General features: G+C 37.5%; 6 protein-coding genes and 2 long non-coding RNA genes across 12 annotated transcripts; 4 read left to right on the top strand and 4 right to left on the bottom strand.

Annotated features, from left to right (window-relative positions):
• The first annotated feature begins 297 nt into the window (after positions 1-297).
• On the top strand, positions 298-791 carry LOC112451913. The gene is made up of 2 exons (XR_003040433.1): positions 298-542; positions 701-791. It is a non-coding gene; the product is annotated as an uncharacterized LOC112451913 (long non-coding RNA).
• A 5,518-nt stretch (positions 792-6,309) lies between these two features.
• Positions 6,310-8,196, top strand: LOC112451903 (translational activator of cytochrome c oxidase 1). Its single transcript, XM_025011814.1, has 4 exons — positions 6,310-6,829; positions 7,070-7,316; positions 7,561-7,720; positions 7,878-8,196. Exons 1-4 carry the CDS (start codon positions 6,649-6,651, stop codon positions 8,076-8,078), a joined length of 789 nt encoding a protein of 262 aa, XP_024867582.1. The 5' UTR covers positions 6,310-6,648; the 3' UTR covers positions 8,079-8,196.
• A 202-nt stretch (positions 8,197-8,398) lies between these two features.
• Positions 8,399-12,545, bottom strand: LOC112451846 (putative leucine-rich repeat-containing protein DDB_G0290503). Its single transcript, XM_025011755.1, has 4 exons — positions 12,064-12,545; positions 11,780-11,902; positions 11,516-11,687; positions 8,399-11,278 (listed from the first exon to the last, which is right to left on the bottom strand). Exons 1-4 carry the CDS (start codon positions 12,134-12,136, stop codon positions 8,602-8,604), a joined length of 3,045 nt encoding a protein of 1,014 aa, XP_024867523.1. The 5' UTR covers positions 12,137-12,545; the 3' UTR covers positions 8,399-8,601.
• Positions 12,546-12,685: 140 nt separating this feature from the next.
• Positions 12,686-15,243, top strand: LOC112451651. Of its 2 annotated transcripts, none has more exons than XR_003040398.1 (4): positions 12,686-12,735; positions 13,424-13,903; positions 14,095-14,323; positions 14,730-15,243. It is a non-coding gene; the product is annotated as an uncharacterized LOC112451651 (long non-coding RNA). The 2 variants fall into 2 exon arrangements; XR_003040399.1 differs by lacking the exon at positions 12,686-12,735 and adding an exon at positions 12,742-13,132.
• A 102-nt stretch (positions 15,244-15,345) lies between these two features.
• On the bottom strand, positions 15,346-17,183 carry LOC112451642 (low choriolytic enzyme). Its single transcript, XM_025011406.1, has 6 exons — positions 16,982-17,183; positions 16,756-16,856; positions 16,592-16,688; positions 16,350-16,479; positions 16,064-16,260; positions 15,346-15,916 (listed from the first exon to the last, which is right to left on the bottom strand). The coding sequence occupies exons 1-6, from the start codon at positions 17,094-17,096 to the stop codon at positions 15,645-15,647; spliced, it is 912 nt and encodes a 303-aa protein (XP_024867174.1). The 5' UTR covers positions 17,097-17,183; the 3' UTR covers positions 15,346-15,644.
• A 69-nt stretch (positions 17,184-17,252) lies between these two features.
• Positions 17,253-18,900, top strand: LOC112451623 (mitochondrial thiamine pyrophosphate carrier). 4 transcript variants are annotated; one of them, XM_025011378.1, is made up of 5 exons: positions 17,253-17,371; positions 17,441-17,739; positions 17,824-17,976; positions 18,074-18,276; positions 18,425-18,900. In XM_025011378.1, exons 2-5 carry the CDS (start codon positions 17,617-17,619, stop codon positions 18,873-18,875), a joined length of 930 nt encoding a protein of 309 aa, XP_024867146.1. In that variant the 5' UTR covers positions 17,253-17,371; positions 17,441-17,616; the 3' UTR covers positions 18,876-18,900. The 4 variants fall into 4 exon arrangements, with proteins under 4 accessions (XP_024867146.1, XP_024867142.1, XP_024867155.1 ...); XM_025011374.1 differs by having other exon boundaries at positions 17,253-17,739; XM_025011387.1 differs by lacking the exon at positions 17,441-17,739 and having other exon boundaries at positions 17,254-17,440.
• Positions 18,901-19,022: 122 nt separating this feature from the next.
• Positions 19,023-20,924, bottom strand: LOC112451615 (glyoxylate reductase/hydroxypyruvate reductase). The gene is made up of 4 exons (XM_025011345.1): positions 20,479-20,924; positions 19,934-20,254; positions 19,398-19,858; positions 19,023-19,295 (listed from the first exon to the last, which is right to left on the bottom strand). Exons 1-4 carry the CDS (start codon positions 20,664-20,666, stop codon positions 19,165-19,167), a joined length of 1,101 nt encoding a protein of 366 aa, XP_024867113.1. The 5' UTR covers positions 20,667-20,924; the 3' UTR covers positions 19,023-19,164.
• A 261-nt stretch (positions 20,925-21,185) lies between these two features.
• On the bottom strand, positions 21,186-23,738 carry LOC112451621 (bifunctional methylenetetrahydrofolate dehydrogenase/cyclohydrolase, mitochondrial). The gene is made up of 4 exons (XM_025011359.1): positions 23,133-23,738; positions 22,504-22,688; positions 22,055-22,423; positions 21,186-21,701 (listed from the first exon to the last, which is right to left on the bottom strand). The coding sequence occupies exons 1-4, from the start codon at positions 23,204-23,206 to the stop codon at positions 21,313-21,315; spliced, it is 1,017 nt and encodes a 338-aa protein (XP_024867127.1). The 5' UTR covers positions 23,207-23,738; the 3' UTR covers positions 21,186-21,312.
• Positions 23,739-24,057: the final 319 nt, after the last annotated feature.

Raw genomic sequence — 24,057 nt, 5'->3', positions numbered from 1 at the left:
AGCATCCAATAAAGGTGAGCTTCACGACTGATCGTTAATTTAATAAACGATGGGAACACGCCGTTAAACGCGCAAGCACACGTGTGGAGGATAAAGTATCGGGGAAAGAACTACAATCGACAGACAGCACTGTCTGTCGCCGCGTCGTTTACGATAATGAGCGCCCGACGCTTGCGTGGTATCGATAATATGTCGTCGCTGACGTATACAACGATTTACGCGTTATCGTTTCGCGTATATAATCATAATTGTATACATCTCTACGACTGGCGCGCAATTCGGTTTTAACATAAATTTTTTTTATTAACCCTTCGCCCGTAAACTGGGTCATAAATGGCACAAGCCGAAATTCAAGATAGAATACCGCCGAAATGAAAAGGGGGGGGGGCTTGCCGTCCCTCGTAAAAAAAGTAGGTAGTGGGGAGAACTCATGCCCAAAGTTTCGTTGGAATTCGCCAGTGTGTGCTTGACCAGCAGCGAGTCAAAGTGCGTCCAGTGCCACTATTGACCCAGTTTACGGACAGTGCCAGACTTTCGTGCAAGTAAGTAAAATTAATTTAACGTCATTTTCATATTACTACAGTTATTTTTAACTTATATAAGTGATATTTTTTTATGATTGTGTATATTATATATACCTATAACCTCAAAATTTGAGTGGATGAAAACACGTGTAAAAAGAAATTACATGTACTTTCAGGGTACAATGGATGATCAAGCGACAAATATCAGATATTATTTACGAGAAAGACGATTTTATATGATTTTTTAATAAAATAATGTAAAAATTACGTTAAAAGTCTTATTTCTCCTTAACCCGAAAAAGGCCATTTTCAATCCTCAGAATAATTATACTTTTTAAAAATGACCCATATACAGAATTTTTTTCTTGAAAGTACACATATTTAACTATAAAACCTCGTTGGAATTTTTTATTTTGATTTAAAACTCAATGAGATATGATTTTTTTAATAAAAATGGATTTTTATCAATTTTTTGCATAAAGAATTATTTATAAACAATTTATCTTATAATGAATCGCTAAATAAACTTTGGGATTATAAAATAGGATAGTATACAAGTATTACAGAATTTTTTCAGATTTTTTGAACACTATTTACTAGGTCAAAATAACGACAGGACATTTATGACCCAGATTACGGACGATGCCAGTCAAATTATAGTTTACGGGCGAAGGGTTAAGTAGTCTGATAGATTATGGCATACTTTCTTTGTAAACTTTTTGAATTTTTGCAATATCTTCAAAATTGAAGAAAATATAGTACACGAAAATGTGCGTGACGTCATAATGTTGTTGCGAAATCTTTTGAAGTTGCCGTCATCAAAGAAACTTTAGAAAGCTATAACTTTCTCAAATTTAGGTTTTTTTTTAAATTCAAAAAGTATTAAAAATCGGCTTAGATTCTCTACATTAATTATGGATACCGCTTAATAAAAAAATTTTATGCAACGACCCTATTATTTAAGATGCTGACCTGCAAGTCACAGTTTTGGCAGAACGCCTCGCTGTGAAATTTTTGCAGACTAATAAATTTCGCGACGTATATGTATACATGTATAACAATCCTTCGCGAATGGAGAAGAAATCGATGTAACGATACATCACGAATATTATATGCTGTTTATCCGTATATCGTATATTACACAACCGAAGACTTCAATCAATCGGACTTTTCTCACCATGTTATTACGCTGCTTCCCCGTCTGAATCCCCGACATGTTTTTAATCCAAAGTTTTATATCGGTTTCGAGACACAAGAAAAGGAGAGAAAAAAGACAAACGTGTGAGAGAAGAGAGGGGGGGAAAAGGGGGATGCGTTTATGTGATCGTTCGATAAAGGGCATTCGTTCGTCGAACCTCTCTCCTCGTTGCCAATATAACCGATTTTAGTGCCTCGTGAAACCAAGATCCTTTTCATTAAAGCTTTTACTGCTGACTAAATACGGCGAGCTGCGGCGAAGGGTCGGGCAAAGCGGGGCAGAATATACGAATGAGAGAACGGGTGGGAGGAAGTTCTAATCCCCCGAATGTTAACTTGGATTACGTGCAAACCGACCGACCTTCTCTCTTTACCACAGGCGGCTAATAAAGACCGGAGTAGTGTGCATAGTGACCTATTCAATTGAAAGCACAGATACACCGGGTGATCGAGTAAACGTCCGCAAGCGTGACGAGACGGGATTCAATCGATACTGGATATTTCTATCGGGTTGAGAAGTAAATAACTCATGAGGTACGTTAAAATATTCTCAAAAATTACCGTGAAATGTTCGTCGTCCGAGAAGAATTGAGATTGGCAAACGAAATCAAGTCGATCGCGCAAAAATAAAATTTCAAGAATGTAACTTTAAACTTGCATATTAAAAGAAAGAAATGTAATAAGTATGTTTTGTGGAATTATATAGCCTGCTGTATAAAAATTTAAGCTGCACGAGATTTTAAGCTATTGTGTTCATGGATTTATTATATCTATTTAGTTATTTCTCAGCCATTTTTGCCTTTTTACGTATTTACCACTGCGAGTTCGAAAAGCAAACAAAAAGAAAAAAAAACTTTACAATTTTTCATGCTTGAGCACGTAGCGATCCCATTATGTTACGCAATGGAACGAACAAAATCCCATGCATCTTGATGGTTCGTGCTTATTCATTTATTAAGTTCGTTACTTAGTTGTCTTCGGGAATGCACGCGGTGCGTCGGTGTTGTACGCGTCAGCTGAACGCCAAGTTACTTTATTTCGTATCATTGGCTCGCTGTTTAAAGAAGCATCGTTTGCGCGTCAGTGTGTACTTTAAAAGACGAGGTCGTCGGTGCAGAACGTCGTGGAGAGACTATACGCGTCCAGACGGCGACGTCGTCGACGGCGCCAAGCGCCGTGCTAACTAGCACCCCTAGCACACATACATACACATGCCCACGCCCTTTATTAAACGTCGCCACCCCCGTCGGCGCCCCCCCTACGCGTCCTCCTTCATAAAATTGAACGCGACGTGTACACCTATACGCACCGACGATGACGTACACACGTACGGAAAGAAAACGGACGGGAGGGCTCGGGCGGGCTCGGGTAAAAATCAGAGCGAGAAGACGAAGGGACTCGAGCGACGGTCATTAAGCCCAAAGGTTTTCATTCTGATAGAACGACCTGTCAATTTGCGCGAATTAAAGTGTACTATTCACATCACGCGTCGCTTTTTACCGAAGTAATTATTCAGGTTTTCGGTGAGAAAAATTTTTTCGAATGCGCCAATATTTGTAACGTTTTGTTGATGACGTTTTTTCAACGTAATTATATCGATGCATTTGATAAAAGGTTGTTAATTGCAGATAAGTCTAATTTAAAAATGTCAGAGTATGGCTCTGTATCGAGTCTTTCTTGTTATATATGTATAAAAAATATAAAGGGTCTACATTGTCACAATATCTTTGTGCAAAAAATATTGCTATATACACATCTAAATCTATGTTATTTTTCATAATAGGATATTATGAAAGATAATATATATAAATTCTTTAATTTATATATACACATAAGATAAATATAATAAATATATAATTTGCATTTACATATAAATTAAATATGTATATATATATACATTCATATATCTATATACTATTCTTATAAAGAAAGGCATTATTTCAAAAGTGCAAAAGTGTATTAATTATCAATTTTTTCAATATTCTCCTTTTCATCTTATATTTATCTTTGATTCGATTTAATTTATTGGTAATTCTTTGATACCAAATTTTTTCTTATAATACATATTAATTGAACTTAAAAAGCCGAAGTTGAAGGTTCATCAATTCGTCTAGAATATTTTCTTTATTTTAAATAAAAATTGTGGTCATTTAAACCGTGAAAACTGTGACGATTGCTTATCCACATTCGGTTGCTATTATTCCATTACTTGTAACCAGAGTCGAGCACTTGTGACCCTTCTCGAATGACTAACGATCTGATGAGATGGAGGATGATTGATCGGACTCACATACACACACTCTTGACTATTAATTAACTTTGCTAATACGATGACGGAAACAGTGTACAAGTCCGTCGCCCAATTTACTAATGAAATGGTAACGATATCATTGAAATTCGAATACATGGAAATATAATACTTATAAGAGCAATAAAAAAAATGATATTATTGAAATTCGAATGTATGGAAATATAATACGTGTGGAGGGGGGGGGGGAATAACAAAAAATAATATCGGCCGCGTAAACTTTGGATCGTCTCTCTAACTGTCCAATTATAGAGCTGCGTAACATTCAAAATCAATTCTGACGAATCAAACTTCGGGGATAAACTTGTAACGCAATCTTCATTCATCCATTACGTCGAAGATAAAGTTAACCGACGGGCGCAATAGCTCGTTCCTAAATAGATCGCGATGTTAAATTAGTTGTGACTATTATTAACCCGCCCGAGGGAAAATTGCATATAAACAACGACGTGAAATACGCACGTTTAAAAAGTGCACACACGCTCACGCTGTCGTGCATATTCATTAAGTAAACACCCTGCAAATGACTGTTGCAATTAACAACAGGGTAGCGTCGACTGCAAATCTTGATACTTTACCGAGGAATATCGAGGGAACAATATCGCACTGCTGCATCTTTAATGACTCTCTCGTATCGCGGGGCGTGTTTGCTTTATTGTGTGCTTAAACCCGGCAACTTTTCAGAGCCCGTTGCGGCCTCTAAGATGAAGATTGCGCGGACTAAATATCGACCCCTCTGGCCGGTTCGTTAAGCGCCTTCACCCTCGGCTTTCTAAATTTAGTCGACTCCGTTCGATGCCATTCTTTTTACTTACCCCCGAGCGAGTCCACCGCCGCGCCGGCCTAATCGCGTTAATTTTGTAGCCGCTGGTTCCTTTGACACAATCCGCGTGGACGAGGCTCGCGCCGCGCCGTTCCCTTTGATTCCCGCGCCACGCCGCCAGTGATTAACTGCGGAAAAGGGGGAAAGGTGTGTGTGTGAATAAACTTTCGCTTCGCGCAGTCTTATTTGTCGCGGCTATGCCGAATAGGCAAATGCGCGACGCGAAATCTTTGACGCTGGTGCAAAATTGATTTCTCTTCCTTTTTGGAAAGACTAAGGAAGGAGCGCCGCAGTTAATTAAGCTTAGTAATTACCTCGAAGTAAACCTTCTGATAAACTTTACACGCGGTCTCTTGTGCTTGCCGTGACGGACAACCGCAAATTTTCGACGTGGTTTTCGACAAAATTGTTCCTGAAAAAATATAGAAAATTATTTTCTTATTCTCAGTTAATTCGACGAGAAATAATAGTAGAGCGTTACTAATTATCATCATTTACCTGGACCTTCCGCGGTGGTCGCCCGACGATCCACTCGTTTCCTCGGGTCAGGCACTTTGTTTTTCAAACGCAACGCGACGAATACACGACCGATCGAAACACACCCGGCGGTTCCTAGTCGGGAAAATAGACGCGGCGCGATTTCAGAACTTCAAGCTCGATACGAGATCGAAATGACCGGCGACGCCGATTAACCGACAACCGACGCCACGAATCGCGACGAATAATCCGCGACGAATTACGTTCGCGAGCGTTGATCCGGCCGACTGATAGTCCACACAACGGACATTCGATACCTCGTTCGGCACTCCCGACGTACATCTTTCTACCCGACTCGATTTTTAGCGGCGAAAGACGCGAAAGACGCGGAGCGATCTTGCTTCGACTTCGAACGGAGTACGGCGCGAGACCGAACATGGCCGCCGTAATGCGAGTGTCGCGAACGGCGAGGGTTAGCCGGAGCGAATCGCGGCGAATCGCGGTCGCGCGCATTAGTCTCGCACAACTAATGATCTACGGGAATCGCGCGACACTTTGTACGGCCCCCGCGACGCACGTTTACGCGTACAATTCATTCTTTCCCGATAAAAGACGCGAGAAACGCGGAACGATCTCCCGTCGGTTTCGAACTCGCTAATCGCGCGAAATCAATATGGCGGCGACGCAACCGTATAGGACCGTTGACGTTATAACTGCACTCGAGCGATCTGTTCCTTTCTGCGACCACTTCGTGTCTCTTTTGTATTTAGGATAAGCACGTATCTGGATTTCTGGAATAGAAAAAAAAAGAAAAATTATGAGACAACATCGCTGAGAAGAGTATACATGCGATAATTACAATTTAAAACTTAAAACTATAGAAAATTAGAAAATGCGATAACGCCAAAAAACGGTCAAGTGGCTCCATCTCGCGCTCGAACTTCGAACCTCGATATCAAACTCGCGACTTTGCAGTCGGTAAAGAGTTTGATTGACGAAAATCAATTTCGCGAAATATCATATTGTCCAGCTGCATTTGATCTTCAGAATTAATTAAAGATGCGATTGTTTAATTTGTTTGTTTAAACTGCTCGAATTTCTACGATGTCCTGTCAGAATTAACGTCAAACGTCACGATATGCGATTCTAACCTCATTAATGGATCTATTCAGTTTTAGGAGCATCTCTCGCGTCTTCCCCTGTTATAAAATAAAATAATCGCACATATCGAAGGAAAAATTAAGGAGGCGAAAGACAAAGCGCAGTTCGGCAAAAAGCGTGACTTGTCTGCTATGTGTGTACTGTAGCCCTTCCCAAAAATGGCACAAGTATTGAACAGATTACTGCTCAATAGACGTATTTACGTTCTGTCCAAAAACAGTAAGAGATTCGCCGGTCATAGCAAATGGCAAAATATAAAACACATAAAAGAAGAAACTGATAACGAACGGATGGTGCTGTTTCATCACCTCAAGTTGCAAATGACAGTTGCTATACGGGGTATGTGATATTCACTGTAACAATTGTATCCAATGCTCGCTAAACGATAGACTCCCCATATATGAAATATATTAAATATATATATTCTACTTGCGTGATTAATAACTGCATTTCAACATAGCTTTTCAATATACTTTGTACATACGTTGCTGGGTACATTTGATTTCATTGTGACGTAATAACTTCAGCATCAACATGCCAGCCGTTATGAAAAAGAAAATAAATAGTATCTTCTTTCAGAGAACGGCAGTACAAAGCCTACTCATAATTTAAAACTATCGCAAATCATTGAACGAGCTAAGAAGGTAAACATGCCTGTGGCATCGATAAAGTCTTTCCTTGAGAAGATGGAGGCACGTAAGAACAAGACTCAGACAGGTATAATTGAAATTCGTGGACCAAACGGTTACGTCATGCTTGTACGTTATACAACGGATAATCCCAAAGCATTCTCGCATGAGCTTAATGCGAAACTCAAAAAGACCAGGTATGCCAGGCATGCATGTTTCTGACATATAAAGTATATATCCGAAACGTATTGGAAAGTATTACTATCTTAGGATATTTGGAAACCAAATTTTATTCACTTTATTATATAATGCTCCATATTTAGCATTATATAGTACAGTAATAATTCTTTTATATATATATAAGTAGTATAAGAGACAGCACAAATTAAATATTCCAAAATATATACCTCTTATCTAATATATTTTTAATTGTGTACACAGAGGAAAAGCTACAGATACCTCTGCCAAAAATATGTTTACTCATTTAGGTAGTATCATAGTTGAAAAGAAAGGCGATTTGGAAAAAGCTACGGATGATGCTATTGAAGTTGGTGCAGAGGACGTGGAGGAATTCAAAGAGAATGATACGGAATATTTCCAGGTATTCAATAAGAGCTTATTTTTTAAGTATTTAAATAATTATAAGGGAATTATGTAATCTTTTACACTATAAATGAAGAAGAACATGTATATATTTATATATGCATGTATGATATTAAAATTACAATTTGTATATGTTCATTAATTTTGTTTTACAGTTTAAATGTGAGCCAAAGCTCTTACAGAAAGTAAAACATCTTTTAGAAGAACGTCAATACTGTGTGCTCACAGCAGAGGAAGATTATATACCACAAACTATAATAGAATTAAATGAATCAGATTTGGAAGCTGTTTCTCTTATTCGTGAGAAAGTTTTAAGCTTAGAAGATGTCAGTCATATACATGATAATTTAGAATAATTTATAATACTTTAACATAAAAATACCCATGTATATATAAGTAAAAGAGGTATAAATCACAGGTATAAATACATTTTATATAATCATGTGGTTAAAGAATAAAGAACTGTTTAAAAATCCTGAAAAACTTTATATATAAATTTTCTATATTGTAAATATATTTTAAAAATATTTGAATAAGAAATATACTTGTTATTTCAATATAAGAATTGTTATTTAAAAAATTACTTTATTGAAATTACATCAATTAAATAAATGCAGTTGTAAACATAATTTTATTTTAATATAAAATTATATTAAACACTCTTTGAAAAATTCTTTCAATATATTATAAATAATTTACTTGATTATATATGTTGAAATGATTTTCTGTTATTACAAATCAACATATAGTAATTAAAGTGCATACTTTTGTTCAAAAAGATATATACATATATGCATATGTCATAAATATCAATTAAGATTCTTGTCAAACAATAAGCTATTACTTATCTGCTAAGTAAAAAATGCATTATTCTACATATTATAGGTCATATTCATCTGCACCATATCCTTTTATATTATGGATATTAGAACCTGGAAACTCTGATATTGCATTGTTATGGAAAAGTGTTATCAGTATTCTCTTGGACATCCTTGCTTTTACATTCCATGGACTATTGATTATATTGTCGATCGTATCAATCACTTTACTCATTTTTGAAGGTGTATCGGTAGGCTCCGCATTTTCTATTTTGTCCTGCTTCATAACATTTACATTTACAACTTCCTTATTAGGATTGGAAGAATCTCCTACATCGTCGGATACATTCTTGTCTTTCGATTTCTTGCTTTTTTTATCTTTTTTTTCTAATTTTTTGGTATTTGGATCTTGCTCTTTGTCAGTATTTTCCTTATCGAAAATTTTCCTCTCTACACTGCATACATCGATTTCACTCGAACTATCTTCCTTACCAATGCTTTTTCTCTTTTTCTTCTTATGTTTAATTTTTTCCAATAGTCCTTCTTCTTTTTCCTCTTCTTTAGTCGTAGGAACTGGTAATGTTTCAATTATTGCTGCATCCTTATTTTCCTGTTCGATTAAATAATCATTTTGTTGCTTTGAATCTGACTTATCTAATATCTCAATATTTTGGTGATTCAAACAGTCTTCCTTACTGATACTTTTTCTTTTGTTCTTCTTATGTTTAATTTTTTCTAATGGTTCTTCTTCTTTTTCCTCTTCTTCTTTAGTCGTAGAAACTGGCAATGTTTCCATTACTGCTGCATCCTTATTTTCATTTTCGATTAAATCATTTTGTTGCTTCGAATCTGATTTCTCTAATATCTTAATATCTTGCTGTTCATTGTTTATTTCTGTTTGAATAGCACGTTTTTCACTCTTGCAATTTTCCTTATCTTTCTTCTTTTTCTTTTTACATTTCTTAGAAATTGCCGTTTCTTCTTCTTCTTTACTCTCCTTATCTTTCTTGATTTTTTTCTCAATTGTCTTTTCAATCTCGATACCTGTTTTTTTATTTATGACACAAAGTACTGTAATGTCTTCAACTTTGGCCTTTTTCTCTTTTTTCTCTTTCTTCTTTTTCTTCTTTTTCGATTGTTGTTCCATAGTGTCTGTTTCTCCGTTTTCAACAATACTAATATCTGGAGTATCTTCTGATTCTACATTGATTTCAATTATCTCCTTTTCTGGTGACTCTTGTATCGTTTCTAAATTGGACGTTTTAGATATCTTCCTCTTGATTTTTTTATTTCTGTGCTCATTCAACTTGTTATCGTTAATTTCTTCGTATAATATTTGTACATCTAACGCTTCATTAACAAATCCGTTTGTTACAGGAGTTGTAGTGCTCTCGCGTTTCCGCTTCTTTTTACTCTTCTTATTTTCAACTTCAAATTTATCCAATGTGACCTCTCCTTTCTTTTTCTTAGCAGAATTTATATTATATTCGTACAACATGACATGATCGTTGAATGTTACACGTTTCTTGTTGTTTCTCTCGTCCGTCAGATCTAAACCGCAGTTTTCAAGACCAAACTGTGCTCTAAATACTTCAAACTCCTTGCCATTACGATCCTCTTCAGGGTTTGTGCCTAGATTAAGTGCTGGATTAATAAAACCATTTTTGCAATCACTATCAATAGTTTCAGCTTTTAATTTCTTTCTAGTATTGTGTTTATCTGCTTCAGTGATGTGCAAACTGTCAAATTCCTTCTTCCTTTTCTTCGTAGGCTTTGTAGAAGAGCCATTGCAGTTTTCAAAGCCAATCTGTGCTCTGATTACTTCAAATTCGTTGCCATTACGATCCTCTTCAGGCTTTGTGTCTAGATTAAGTGCTGGATTAATGAAACCATTTTTACAATCACTATCAATAATTTCAGATTTTAATTTCTTTCTGGTATTGTGTTTATCTACTTCAGTGATATGCAAACTGTCACTTTCAAATTCCTTCTTCCTTTTCTTCGCAGACTTCGTAGAAGAGCCATTGCAGTTTTCAAGATTAATTGGTGTTCTGAAAACTTCAAATTCCTTGCCATTACAATCCTCCTCCGGTTTTGCGTCTAGATTAAGAGCTGGATTAATAAAACCATTTTTGCAATCACTATCAATAGTTTCAGTTAATTTTTTTCTAGTATTATTTTTATCTACTTCAGTGATATGCAAACTGTCACTTTCAAATTTCTTCTTTTTCTTCTTCGTAGACTCTACAGAAAAGCCATTGGTGCTATAAGCAGTTTCTATAGAACTATTCAATCCCAAGCAAGGATTGTCAAAAGCGTAATTGCCTTTATCATCAGAGTCTTTTAACGCTCCACAACTGGACAATGATGTATCTACCGTTTTTGGTGCAAATCCAAAACCAACATGTTGATCATTCTCACTTTCAGAGTCAGTTCTTTGATTATCAGGCATATTGCTTGATAAGCTTGTATCATTGTGTGACTTTACATTATATTTCAAGTAATCAGACTTATTACTATAGTTCGACTTATGTTTAAAATATTCAACCATGTTACCACAGTTAATTGTGTTGACTCCATACCAATCCTTAAAGTCAGGAGCTTCCGTCTCACGAATACTGTCGTCTTTTTCTACCTTGACTTGAGTTTTTTCAACTAATTCTTTTTGACCAAATATATTTGCCAAATCCTTTGATTTATATTTATTTATATCTTTACCGCGCGTGAACTTCTTGTAACTGCAAATAAATTGATATATTTTTATAATTATGTAATATACAAAATATTTATTAGTTTCATTTTTATAAATAAAGTTAATATTCGTAAAGATGTTTGTATGCGTAAAAAGATATCTAGATATCACAGCTTACTTAAAACTTTGTTTAAATCTGAATGTATCTATATGCATACATCTTGCATTTATATATTAGCAGAAATTAGAGAACGATATAATGCTTATAATATATAATGCTTACTGCACACGAGCACGACTCTGCTTAGATTTCAGCTCGATAGACTGTCCGCTGAGATTAGTGTCCCCATCTTTAACAGCATCTTGATCTCGATTACTGTTAAGCTGCTGTAGAAAGTTGCCAAATTTTTCCTGATGTTCAGTCCACTCCTCAAAATTCTTGTCATACCCCACACCTTCCAGAAAGAAATAAGATCTTACTTAAGCATAATGTCTACAAAATAGCTAGCCTCTAATGTAAAAATTACAGATTGTTTTAGGTACATACCAGTTGTGTCGCTCTTGTGTGACACGCTGTAAATTTCTGTAGTTCCTTGCTCATTAATGCCGAGTCCTTTCCCTTTCGTCCAGCCCATCTTCTCCAACATTTTCTGGCCGATTTTGTTCGAGTCTGCATTGACGTAAACATATTATTAGTAGGAAAAGCACGAAACGAGATCACAATGTATGTTGGTGCATAACGGATGTAACTTGACTCGCAAAAGTCATAACTGACAAATTGTGAGAGAAGTAAACTATAGCCGTAGATTTTATATATCTTGAAATATTCACCTTCGGTCCAAAACTTTCCCCGTGGATTTAAAGTCCACTTTTGCTTTTGCCGGCGCTCCGCGAGCATGGACATGCTTCCTGATTTAATTATCAATTGCCGTCTTTAACACAAACACCAATCAGGCGTAATTAAAAGCGATAGAATCTCTCAATCTTTACTAGCTACTTTTTTCTCCCGACAGATTAGATTTGTACTGAAAGCATCGCAAAATATGTCGAGCTCGCGCCCTCGCGAGAGAAGACGAAATTATTTTAGGTTATGGGCAGTATGGGTTATTCATGGACTAAAATTCGCGACTCGCCAGTCACGAATCACGAATCAAAAAGAGTTTTCATACGACACGTGCCCAAACGTGCAACATTGGCCTAATTAGGCCAATATTGGCAATATCGGGAATTATATTACGCTCGATAAAAGCAATAGCTAATTAAAGTAAAAAACGATCAATTTTCGAACAATCATTAATTATTGCAATATTGGCTTGTGCATTTCCGTGACAACGAATCGCGATGAATCTCCTGATTGGTCAAGTCCGATACCGGAAGTCCCCCCGCTTTCATCACATTTTCTTCGAGAAGGAAAGGAAACCCGCGTTCAGCGACTCGCTCGGCGTTCCTTCAATCCTTCCATTTCATCGCTGACGACGCAGGTAGCTATATCGAGCTACACGGGTAAGATATTTCTTCTCGTCTTATTTTTTCGTAATTTGTAATTTGTCTACGCACTTATTTCCGCTTGTACATAAAGCTTTTAAGATCGCGCCGCCTCGTCGGTTATTCCTCGCACGTGTGATTCATCGAATTCGCGATCGTTGAATCCCGCCGTTTCTAACCGCGTTCCTTCTCGAGGCTCGAAGCCGCCACGTGGTTTAGTTCGATACGAAATAGAAAATCCTCGAATTGTGCTGCGATCTCGTTAAGAACTTGAGAGCGAAGAACGACTATCTGTTCCTCAAAACTCAAAATCGTCTATTTAATTATGTGCAATTGCCTGAGATGTCAATATTTAACCTCTCATTTTGGCATGCCTCCAGCTCGTATCTCGCTGGAGCATGAATGCTTGTGGGAGGTAAAGTAAAGAGGGAACTTGCCTTCGGAATCCACACAATACTGTCTGGAGCCGTTTCTCTAAGTTTCCGACACTGTCTTAATCTTTAAAATAAATATGTCGATGCACATTTCAATAGATTTAGGCTACGGTCAACGTGACGCTACAAATGCTTCGAAGCATTCCTCTTCTCTTTTCTTTCAATGAAGAAAGAAAGAGAAGAAGAACGCTCCAAAGCATTTGTAGCGTCACGTTGACCGTAGCCTTAATACTGATGCGTGTACGCTTGCCTAATTTTCCTCGATTTTACAGGATCGTGCACCAATCGAGGAACAGTTTGTAACGAAACACACTTCGCCAATATTTTATATATCCATCTGCAGAAAGCAGATGAACGATTAGAGAATCAGGAAAAAAAATAGTTTCTTCTGCAAAATAATGCCAGACTTTGCATTGCTGGACAAGAGCTCTACGACATGGATGGACGGTTGGACTATCAAGAGACACGGTAGTGTCTCGCGCCAAGTACACGCGGAGCGAGACCGACCGTGACTCTTTTACGCGACGTTCATTATACAGCCCAGATCTTGTTCTATGTAGTTTTTGGGTATTTTCCAACCTAAGAGGAAATCTTAAAGGTTGAAAATTCAACTCCGGCCTAAACATGAAAGACGCGAGTACTGGATTAAGAAAACTCCTGAAAAGTTATCTCTGTGTGGCGTGAAAAAGAATGACGACAAAAGTCATGGAATATTTGTGCAAGGACGTTACGATTATGCAAGTTAGATATAAGTAAGTTTTTGTAATTAATAAAAGCCAACATTAAAAGTTTTTGTAACGTGATGATACCGGTATATGATATCACTGTGATTATACACAACGTTTTTACCTCTAAGAAGAACTGATCTTTAAGTTGCTATTTCTACGATTGCAAAAATCTCAAAATTAAATCTTGATATTTATGTATAAATTTAAAATTACAGAATATATACCGTGAAAGATCAAGATGATGGCAATACTATAGACTCCTAAAAATTCATCTCTGGCAGGAAAAAGAATGACGACAAAAGTCTCTATTTGGAGTCCTCATATTTATTATGTTTAGAAATATTCAGCATTTTTTATTTGAAGAAGATCAATGCAGATGAGATTAATGCAAATGGGATAATTGCGCAAAGGACGTTGCAAATGGATTATGCAAGTTAGATATAAGTAAGTTTTTGTAATTAATAAAAGCTAATAAACATTAAAGGTTTTTATGCAACACGTGCATGGAAAGTGCCCCATTACGCACGCTACGCGTGCGTGATAGACCACTTTCCAGGCACTTGCAACATAAAATAGGGAGTGTAAGCCGTGTGTAAAGATGAAAATTCCCGGGTGGGGTTACCGCACTCGCCTTCGGCTCGTGCGTAAACTCCGCACCCGGGAATTTTCATCTTACCTCACTTGTTACACAAATAACTATTATAACGTGATGATACCGGTATATGATATCACTGTGATTATACATACGGTTTTACCTCTAAGAAGAACTGATATTTAAGTTGCTATTTCTACGAAATTGAAAAAAACCAAAATTAAATCTTAATATTTGTGTATAAATTTAAAATTGCAGAATATATACTAAGATCAAGATGGTGGCAATACTGGATGGCAAAATGATGGCAACTATAAGGAACAGCTGAACCTGATACATTCCATGATATTGTTCGTGCAAAGTGGCAAAATTTGAATTTATTCAAGTTGCAAGCAAAATATTGAGCGAGAAAAAAATATTCGTAACTGGATTAAGGCCCCTGGTTTACATTGATAGTATATACAGCGTCATTCGTGTAAAATTGTGAACCCCATGAATGATAGTGAAATTATTTTTGCAACGTACAGTGTTATTTTTCGTTTTAGTACTTGCTAAATTTCGTTACAGTATATATAAACATCGCCCTTTATACAATCATCCACCATCTCTTTGACAATTAACGGATGAGGCTCATCACAGACTTCAATGGATTTTCTGCATTCACATGATTAAATCTGTTGTATGTAGACTGTATTCAGGCCCTTGAACTGTAAATACTATTGCTTTCATACCGTCATCTGTTGATTGCCCAATGCATAAAACCAAATTACCTAAAAAAAAAAAAAAAAAAAAAAAAAAAAAAGTTTTGTAGATTTGGTTTTTACATTTTGTATATTTTGTTTGTACATTGGGTAATTAATAAATCTATAAAAACTTACATTTTAGAGGGAAAGTTTTCGGTATATTTTAAAAATCTGTTCTATCGATTACAAACAATATTTTTTATTCGTTGCAAGAATTTTCATGATATATTTTCTAACGTTATCAATTCAAGATGACAAATGAGTGAACAGGAGCCTTAAAATGTTATGATATAAATACTTTTATAATAAATTATAAAGTAGATTGTGTATCAATTCGTATTTCTTCACCTCTGTAAGTTTAGTCCTCTATCACCTCAAAAATTACATTTAATAATATTGTATCTATAAATTATCAGTTATGGGTATAAATTTACAATCCTAACGTTTTGCAAATATTGTGATATATTCGTGCTTCTTCCGGTTTGTCTAAACATCCGTAGAGATCGTTCAGCTTCAGACAGTCGATTTTGCTCATCGCTTTTCGCTGGCCGATTGCGACGCCGGGTATTTTCGGCGTTAGAGTCGGTTTCGTAGGGTCCGCGCTGAAGAAATGGCTTCCGTAATGCATTATACTATCATATCCGTATTCGTAGCTATACGTGGCGTTCTCCGGCGATTGCTTGTTGAAGTTGGATCGAAATCCTAATAATAAAAAAAAGCGATGGATAAAGAAAGGCAGAATATCGTCTATGTAATTCAAAATATATAGTTATGTATTTTTTAAATATATGCAATATAATTATATGGATTTTTGTGTTGCAATTATGTAATTTATGAATGTTAACTTACCAGGAATGATATTTTCGTAATGTATGTCTATATACATGTCTCTGTCGGCGCGACTGTGCTCGTGGAAGAAACCGAGGGCGTGCATCAACTCGTGTATCGCTCTCCCTTCGTTTTCCAAGCAATTCGACCCCTTTTCATCCGGCGGTTCCAGGGAGAGTATCTGAGCTCCACCGAATTTCCCCACGAATGACCAGCACCTGTGGATTAATTTCACGAGGCAGAAGGAATGAATTCTCTTTTTCTTTTCGCAACGAAAATGCTGCAACATCTGCTTTACAATATTCACCCTTTGGGGTATATTATCGGCCAAATCAGCAAGAAGTCCTTGGCTTTACCGTCCCATGGAACGAACTTTATACATGTCATGTAATTTATATATGTTACGGCTTTATATATTTTCACGTAGTCCGCTGTATCTGAAAACGGTCGTATATGTTACTCCTTTCTTATTCCACATATTCCCTATTGCTTTCGGATGTTGAATGCAACATTAAATTTCATTTAAAAAAAACTTACTATAATACATACCATACAGAGCGCTGATTACGTAAGGAACTGTCCTATTTTCCCACAGTTTGTCCGGAAAAACGTCCCAGCGTAAACCGACGCGCCAGTAATCGAAATACTACGCAGAAATGATATGAAATGTATTATAAGAAATGTAGAATGGAAAAAAGGAGAACGCGGCGTACCTCGCTGGTCACAGCTATATCTCCCTCGAACAAACCGGGACGGACTTCTGGATCCTGCGACGATTCGTAGAGCCGTAACAAGTCTTGATTCGTTGTTCTAACTGTAAAGGAAATTTTTGTAATTTTTATTTTGTTATTCTAACACGCAGAACATGCAGTTTCCATCGCATCGACATTTTTTTAAATAAAATCTAATGCTCTCAACTCCGAATGCATCCGCGTTTACCTATATCAGGCACGACGGGATGTATCACGTTGACGGAAGTTCTGCTTGTCGGCAATGCGATTGCAAAACCGATAATCGCCACGCAAAACAAGTAGCACACGAGCGATTTCATCATCGGTTTTTATATCGCGCACTTTTGCGACAACCAGAAATTCCTACGAGACGAGATTCTCGCAATCAACCGTAGCTTACGCGGTTTTTTTTTCAAAACTAAGTGAAGATAGGTAACGTTAGGGTAGGTTGAGATTACGTCAGCTGGAATCAGCTGATCGGCAAAGCATGTGGGTCCAGGAGCACACGAGGTTTCAGTCTCGAGCTTCTTACAAGTGTATTTCACGAGCTTGACATAAATGCGACTGTGAATTGTGACTGTATTTATTTCTCGTTGATGTTCGTTCTTTAATTTATTTAATTATGCAAGTCTAGTCGAAATAGAATCGCCAACACGTACTGTCCCAGGTAGCAGGATGACGTCTAAAGACGTCTTAATGACGTTTTATTGACGTTAGAGACGCTATTATCTGGTACCTGGTATAAGGTCGCACTATGATCTTATATTTCATAGATTATATTAGATTGATTATATTAGATTGGTGTTTACATGAATAAATAATCGCATATACATCAGAGTGACTATGGGCTTTTCGATACAAAAAACCACTGAGCCAAACTCAGATCATGCAATTGCAGGCGCTGCCAGTGGATTTATAACGAGATTTCTATGTCAACCTTTGGACGTCATAAAGATTAGATTTCAAGTAAATCGTGTCACATGATAAAGCGTACTTTAACGTATCTTTCTCCAGTCTTGCAATCAATAAACTAGTATTTTGATATCGCAGTTGCAAGTTGAACCAATTTCGAAGGATCACGTTAGCAAATATAGATCTATGCCGCAAGCTTTCCTGCTAATTTTAAGAGAAGAAGGACCTACCGCATTATGGAAGGGTCACGTACCTGCACAATTTCTCTCGACTGTCTACGGGATGGTTCAGGTGCCAAACAAAAAATTTATTCAATGATTTAATCGCAGTTTATATAAGACTTTATATATTCTACGCTTCTAACAATATATACTATTTGTGTGTGCAGTTTTATTCCTATAACATATTCACGAAAATGTTGCAACGAGTTCCACAAATTGAAGAATGGCATCACACGACGCATTTCATCGCCGGTGCTGGTGCTGGCAGCGTGGCGACGACCGTTTCGTTTCCCTTCGACACTGTGAGAACTAGATTAGTAGCCCAATCGAGTAATCATCGAGTGTACAAAGGAGTGTTACATTCTTGCAGGCAAATTACAGAAAATTTACTTTAATTTACTTTTTAATAATGGAAATCTACAGTATTTTATTTACTAGTGTAGACGTGTAGAGATCTCCTTATATAGTATTATTCTTTTTACATTTGAGTAACATATAATTTTGTCTCTTTTTTTCAGTTCGATTCTTCGGCAGGAATCACCGAGGGCCTTCTTTTCCGGTCTACTACCGACTTTGCTGCAAATTGCTCCACACACCGGTCTGCAATTTGCGTTCTACGGATTCTTCACAGATTTCTATAAGAAATACACCACCGGCACCGATATCAATATCTATAATTCCATGTTATCTGGTAGCACCGCTGGATTGATCGCTAAAACAATCGTGTATCCGTTCGATCTCGCTAGAAAGAGATTGCAGATACAGGGTTTCCAGCACGGTCGTAAAGGATTCGGCAAGTTCTTCCAATGCAACGGATTAGTAGACTGCTTGAGGGTGACGGTAAAAGAGGAGGGTGTGCGAGGTCTATTCAAAGGCTTGGTGCCGAGTCAAGTGAAAGCCGCCACGACTTCGGCTCTACATTTTACTACATACGAACAAGTTTTATTGCTATTAAAGATATTACGATAATAGAGGCTCAAATGGAGGGAGTATATTTATAATTATGTATAAACGTTGCTTCAAAAATTAATTTATTACATATTAATTTGTACTTTTAAGAAACTGTGAAAGACTGATTTTTAACTGATATTACTTACATGATATACTCATAAATAAATTATATACGTTGCATTATATTTACATGTATAAAATCATTGAATATAAATTACGTAAGTTTATCTTAGACTGAAAAATGTATATTACAATATGATTATCGGGAATTCCTCATGATTATAGCAATGTTCATCATTTAGCAATGTTAAGACTTTACATATTCTGCAGGCATCAATTCTGGATTTCCATCTAAGACAGCTATAATATTTTTCGCTGTGATACTGGCCATTTCGTTTCTAGTTTCTACGGTAGCGCTTCCTATGTGAGGCAGGATCACTAAAAGGACACAAACGCAGATTAATATCATTGCATATTCAACTAACATCTCGACTAACATCCTGTACAATCTCTGATATGAGTTTGTATTGACATACGTACCACAATTATTCAGAGTTAAAAGATCAGAATTTGACGGCAGCGGTTCTGGTGATGTGACGTCTAAACCAGCTGCTGCGATTGTCTTAGTCCTTAAGGCGTCGATCAGCGCAACTTGATCCACAACTAGCCCGCGGCTAGCATTCACGAATATAGCCGTGTTCTTCATTTCGCTGAAGGCCCAAGCGTTAAACATGTATCTCGTTTGTGACGACAATTCCACAGTTGCTATGACAAAGTCGCTGTTCTTGAGTAAAACGGAAAAATCGACTTTTTCACCACCAAATTTGGACGCTTCCGGTTTCTCAGTTCTGCTAGTGTACAGTATCTTGGCAACATTAAAACTTTTAATTATCTCTGCGACCCTGAAGCCAATTCTACCTAAACCGACGATTCCTACGGTTTTCCCTGCCAGTCCTGGGCCGCACATCCATACGGGTGACCAAGCTGTCGTCCAATGGCCACTGTAATAACCACAATAATATATTCAGTTTCAATGTACCTTAAGCACTGTCATTTTATGACACATCTTTATATACCTGTGAACTGCTAAGTTTGCATGTATCACGTTCCTTGATGTGGCTAATAAAAGAGCTATTATCAGCTCCGCAGTGCTCTCAGTCAGGACGTTTGGAGTATAACCGATTTTAATGTTTCTGTTTCGCAAATTGCTTATGTCTAGATGGTCCACGCCTACTGACATCGTTGCCACGACTTTTAACTGTGGGCCTGCATAGTTTAGAACCTCGTTATCTATCTCATCCGTCAGCACACAGAACACAGCGTCTACTCCACGGATCTTGGATAATAATTCATAGCGTGGTATTGGCTCAGGTTTCTCCCATATTATAAGGTGATATCTGTGACAAAACAAACGCTCTGTTAAGATAATGGCATGCTCTGACAACCCAATTAAATTATAAATATGTGTTTATATACATGAAATATGTATTTGTTATTGAACTTGCTGCATTTCTTTCATGACATAAAATTGTACGATACAAAAAATCAAATAGCCGTGTATTGTATTAATGAAAAAATTTAAAAAATAAGATGATAATAATTTAAATCAAATGTAACTCACCGTTTACGCAGCAAATTCAAGCCCGCAGCGGGTATATCTGGTCGTGTAATCAAAACTTTGGGTTTACTCATTTCGACGGTACTCGATATCAATGCCCTCGGATAATTGCAGACTGTCAAGCCGATTCTCTTCGAACGAATGATTCTCTCGCTTTGTTTGACGAAACGGATAGCATTCAAAAGTATCATTATTTATTGACATTTATGTTATTCGCCAGTCGGACGGGTCGGACGAAAGGTCGCATGACACGTCGACGAACTAACCCCACTTGTGACTTTCAAAAATTTTTGGAAAAACACAGAAGTAGAAGAGACGCGATTTAATGTGACATAATATTGAGCTGGCGTTCGGCGAACATGCATGGAAAATTACAGAACGGAGATGTTCGTCATGTTCGTTACACAATAGATTTATGCTCTCGCGCTATCCGAGATAACAGGAGACAGTAGCGGATCTACATTTCTGGAGCCTGAAGCTAATATTTCTAGGTCTTGAAGCACTTCCAAAATAGTTTTCTCAATAAAAATTTATGCTTTTTATTTATTTATAAAGTTAGCAGGTACTTGTGCAAAAATATTACACTTTAAAAATAGACAAAAATAACAAAGACCCCGATAAAGCGCATATAAAATAAATTTTATTTGTACAATTTTCTTCTTTTTAATACAAATGGTATATATTATTATGAGCTGGTAACATTTCTTAAATTAATTAATAAACTGCAGTTTTACATATAATTATTTTCGCAAGAATAATACTTTGTTAACATATTACAAAATACAATACATCTATCAATCATCAATTAGAGATCCTACAACAAGCTATTGCCGTGTGTCAATATACAAACGCCTTGTCTTCTAAACGGTCGGATTGCTTTGTGCTTTCCTGATTCCTCATAGCAGCCGTAACTGTATTCTTCATCAGCATTGCCACCGTCATGGGGCCTACGCCGCCGGGAACCGGCGTGATATGCCCGGCGACCTCCTTCACGCTGTCGTAATCCACGTCTCCCACAAGACGATACTTGCCGTCTGCCGTTTTCACCCTGGTGATACCCACGTCGATTACACAAGCGCCTGGCTTTATCATCTCCTTGGTAATCAAGCCAGGAACCCCGGCCGCTACCACGACCAGATCCGCCAGCTTCGTGTACTTTTCCAGCTCCGTGTGAGGTGTGTGACGATGACAGATTGTCGTTGTCATGTCCAGCGCACCCGTTTCGCCTGAAAATGGGACGTACGGTTAGTTTGAAAAATCAAGGATAACAATATAACGTTTGATGAAATTCATGTGAGTACTTGCGCATTAAGATTTTAATCTGTGAGTTTTCTTATTAAAAAAAGAGGATGAATTGACAAAGAAGCCATGAATTGGTAGAGAGGAATAAAAGAAATTAACTAAATTAATTAAATGCCCGATGATAGGCAGCCCGACATTACGAAATAAAACAGTCGCAAGAATTTAAATAATGCTGCAGCAGTGATACAATTTGAAAGGTCTATGGCGTCAGAATATGTTGTCTCTGATATGACTTTGGTGTGGCTAAATTTTGTTAGTAAATTGATAAGTCAATCACCTTTGCCATCGGCATGAAGTAATAGTGCGATAGGCAGCCCGACATGTTTCGATCTACCCACAACTACGGCGTTCTTTCCAAAAGTCTCGATTTTGCTTCTAAGTACTAATTCCTTGACAGCTAAGGCAGTGGCTGGTATGACACTGCTGTTGTCCAATGTCAGATTACCAAGGTTCTCCAAGTGAAAGCCGTCCACGTCTTTTTTAGGAATTATCGCTTGACACACTTCTTTCTCATTCATGCCCTTCGGCAACGGTAATTGCACCAGAACGCCATCGACGGACGAATCTCTGTTGAGGCTGTCGATTTCCTTAAGAAGATCCGCTTGCGTTATATTCTCTCCCAAATGAATGGTGTAACTCTCGATTCCTGACGATTAGATAAATAAGATTAGCACGCGAGTTTTGCGGTGGAAACTGCCTGTTCGCTGAGGGTAAAAATGGAATTACCTATCAACTTTGCTGCTTTCATTTTCCTGCCGACGTATGCCTTGCTGGGTGGATGGTTTCCCACTAATATCGCCACCAGCTTTGGCCTCTTATTCCCCGCATTTGTACAAGTATCTACAACCATCTTTAATTCCTCTTGAATTTCTTCCGCTATTTTCGTCCCGTCTATGATCACAGCTTCTTGCCTGCAACCGACAAGATCCAAAATATAATAAAAGGAGCAGATGAAATTCAAATGCCATTTTGTTATACCATCTGATTGTTTTGTCTGATTCGTTAGAGCTGTTCTCTGACACGTTCGTCAGATTCTTAACTAAAACTCAATGGCTCAGTTTCATCATCACTGTGAATTTCCTTTAGACCCGTAAAACATTTCAAGAACAATGGGGCGATCTTTATTTATTATTTATATAGGTAATTTTTTCAAGATATACATTATAAAAACAATACATTGTGGCAGCCAACATGTTAAATATACGTTTAATATTTGTTGTCCAACATTTAAGGATTCTATATGCCGTAATAAGTATCTTTTGCATATACTATAATTGTAAGACGTTCTTATTGTATTCTCTCAAATTAAAAAAAAAAATTGTTCACACGAGTCTGACAGAAGAACACACGCTCACCTGATTTTCGACACATGCAGCTTTCTCGCGAACTTCTGCGAGATGACGGAGATGACGTTCCTCCAAGAGAACATTGTTGGTCGCTGTTGCCTCGTGGGACTCGCACGCTGATCTAAATTCTAAGGATTGCTACCGCATGCCGTCAAGAAATTCCGGGTCCCGGGCGTGGCGATGGGGGGTCCTCGTTGCAGGGGACTTGGGGCACTTGGGCAATCCCCGATAACGCGCGAGGGCTCGTGCGTCCGCGATAACGACGTTCGGACAAACAGCCGTGAGCCGACGTCGTTGGCGATAAGTTCGCAGGGGGTCGATAGCACTGCGGAGGTTACGAAATCGATCGGCTGCCGAACGTGATCTCGAGTGAAAGGAGAGGCGATTAGATTAGAATTAGGGCACTGGTCCGACCGGCTCCGCCTTATCCGGCGCGGAGAAGTCGCGCGGAAAGAACGGAGCCGGTCAGATTCCGCGGACTGGTCCACGTGGTCCATATTCGCGATCGACTTTACGGCACCGACGAGGACGAGGTATTTAACAATTTTTAAAGACAAACACAGTCCCGAGTAAATTAGAGTAAATATTTTCGTGACTCTCTCTCAAGTGGGCTTCCCGTCCCCGTTGGGCTCGGAGATAACTGAAGAGTGCAGAGTGTATAGACTTTACTGACTGTCGGACACACGAGATTTGAATTTTTCGACTGTCAATATAAATATCCGAACAATTATAGTTTCTAACGCAATATTAAATTCGTGATTTATTGTTATTATGCGAATGTCTTATGAATAAGCTCGTAATATACGCATTGCTGCGAAATTTTTATTTCTGTAGTATAATTATATTATAAATGATGAGTCGATTCTACCGACAAAGAAGTACATTTTTGTCGAAATGATTTCGAATGATAATGAAGATGGCCCCACGATTCCAT

Source organism: Temnothorax curvispinosus, unplaced genomic scaffold (assembly GCF_003070985.1).
Source record: "Temnothorax curvispinosus isolate PA1 unplaced genomic scaffold, ASM307098v1 QBEX01000258.1, whole genome shotgun sequence".
Classification (NCBI taxonomy): Eukaryota; Metazoa; Arthropoda; class Insecta; order Hymenoptera; family Formicidae; genus Temnothorax; species Temnothorax curvispinosus.
Note: the sequence above shows the minus strand (reverse complement) of the source record. Positions and strands in the feature narration are given on the sequence as shown.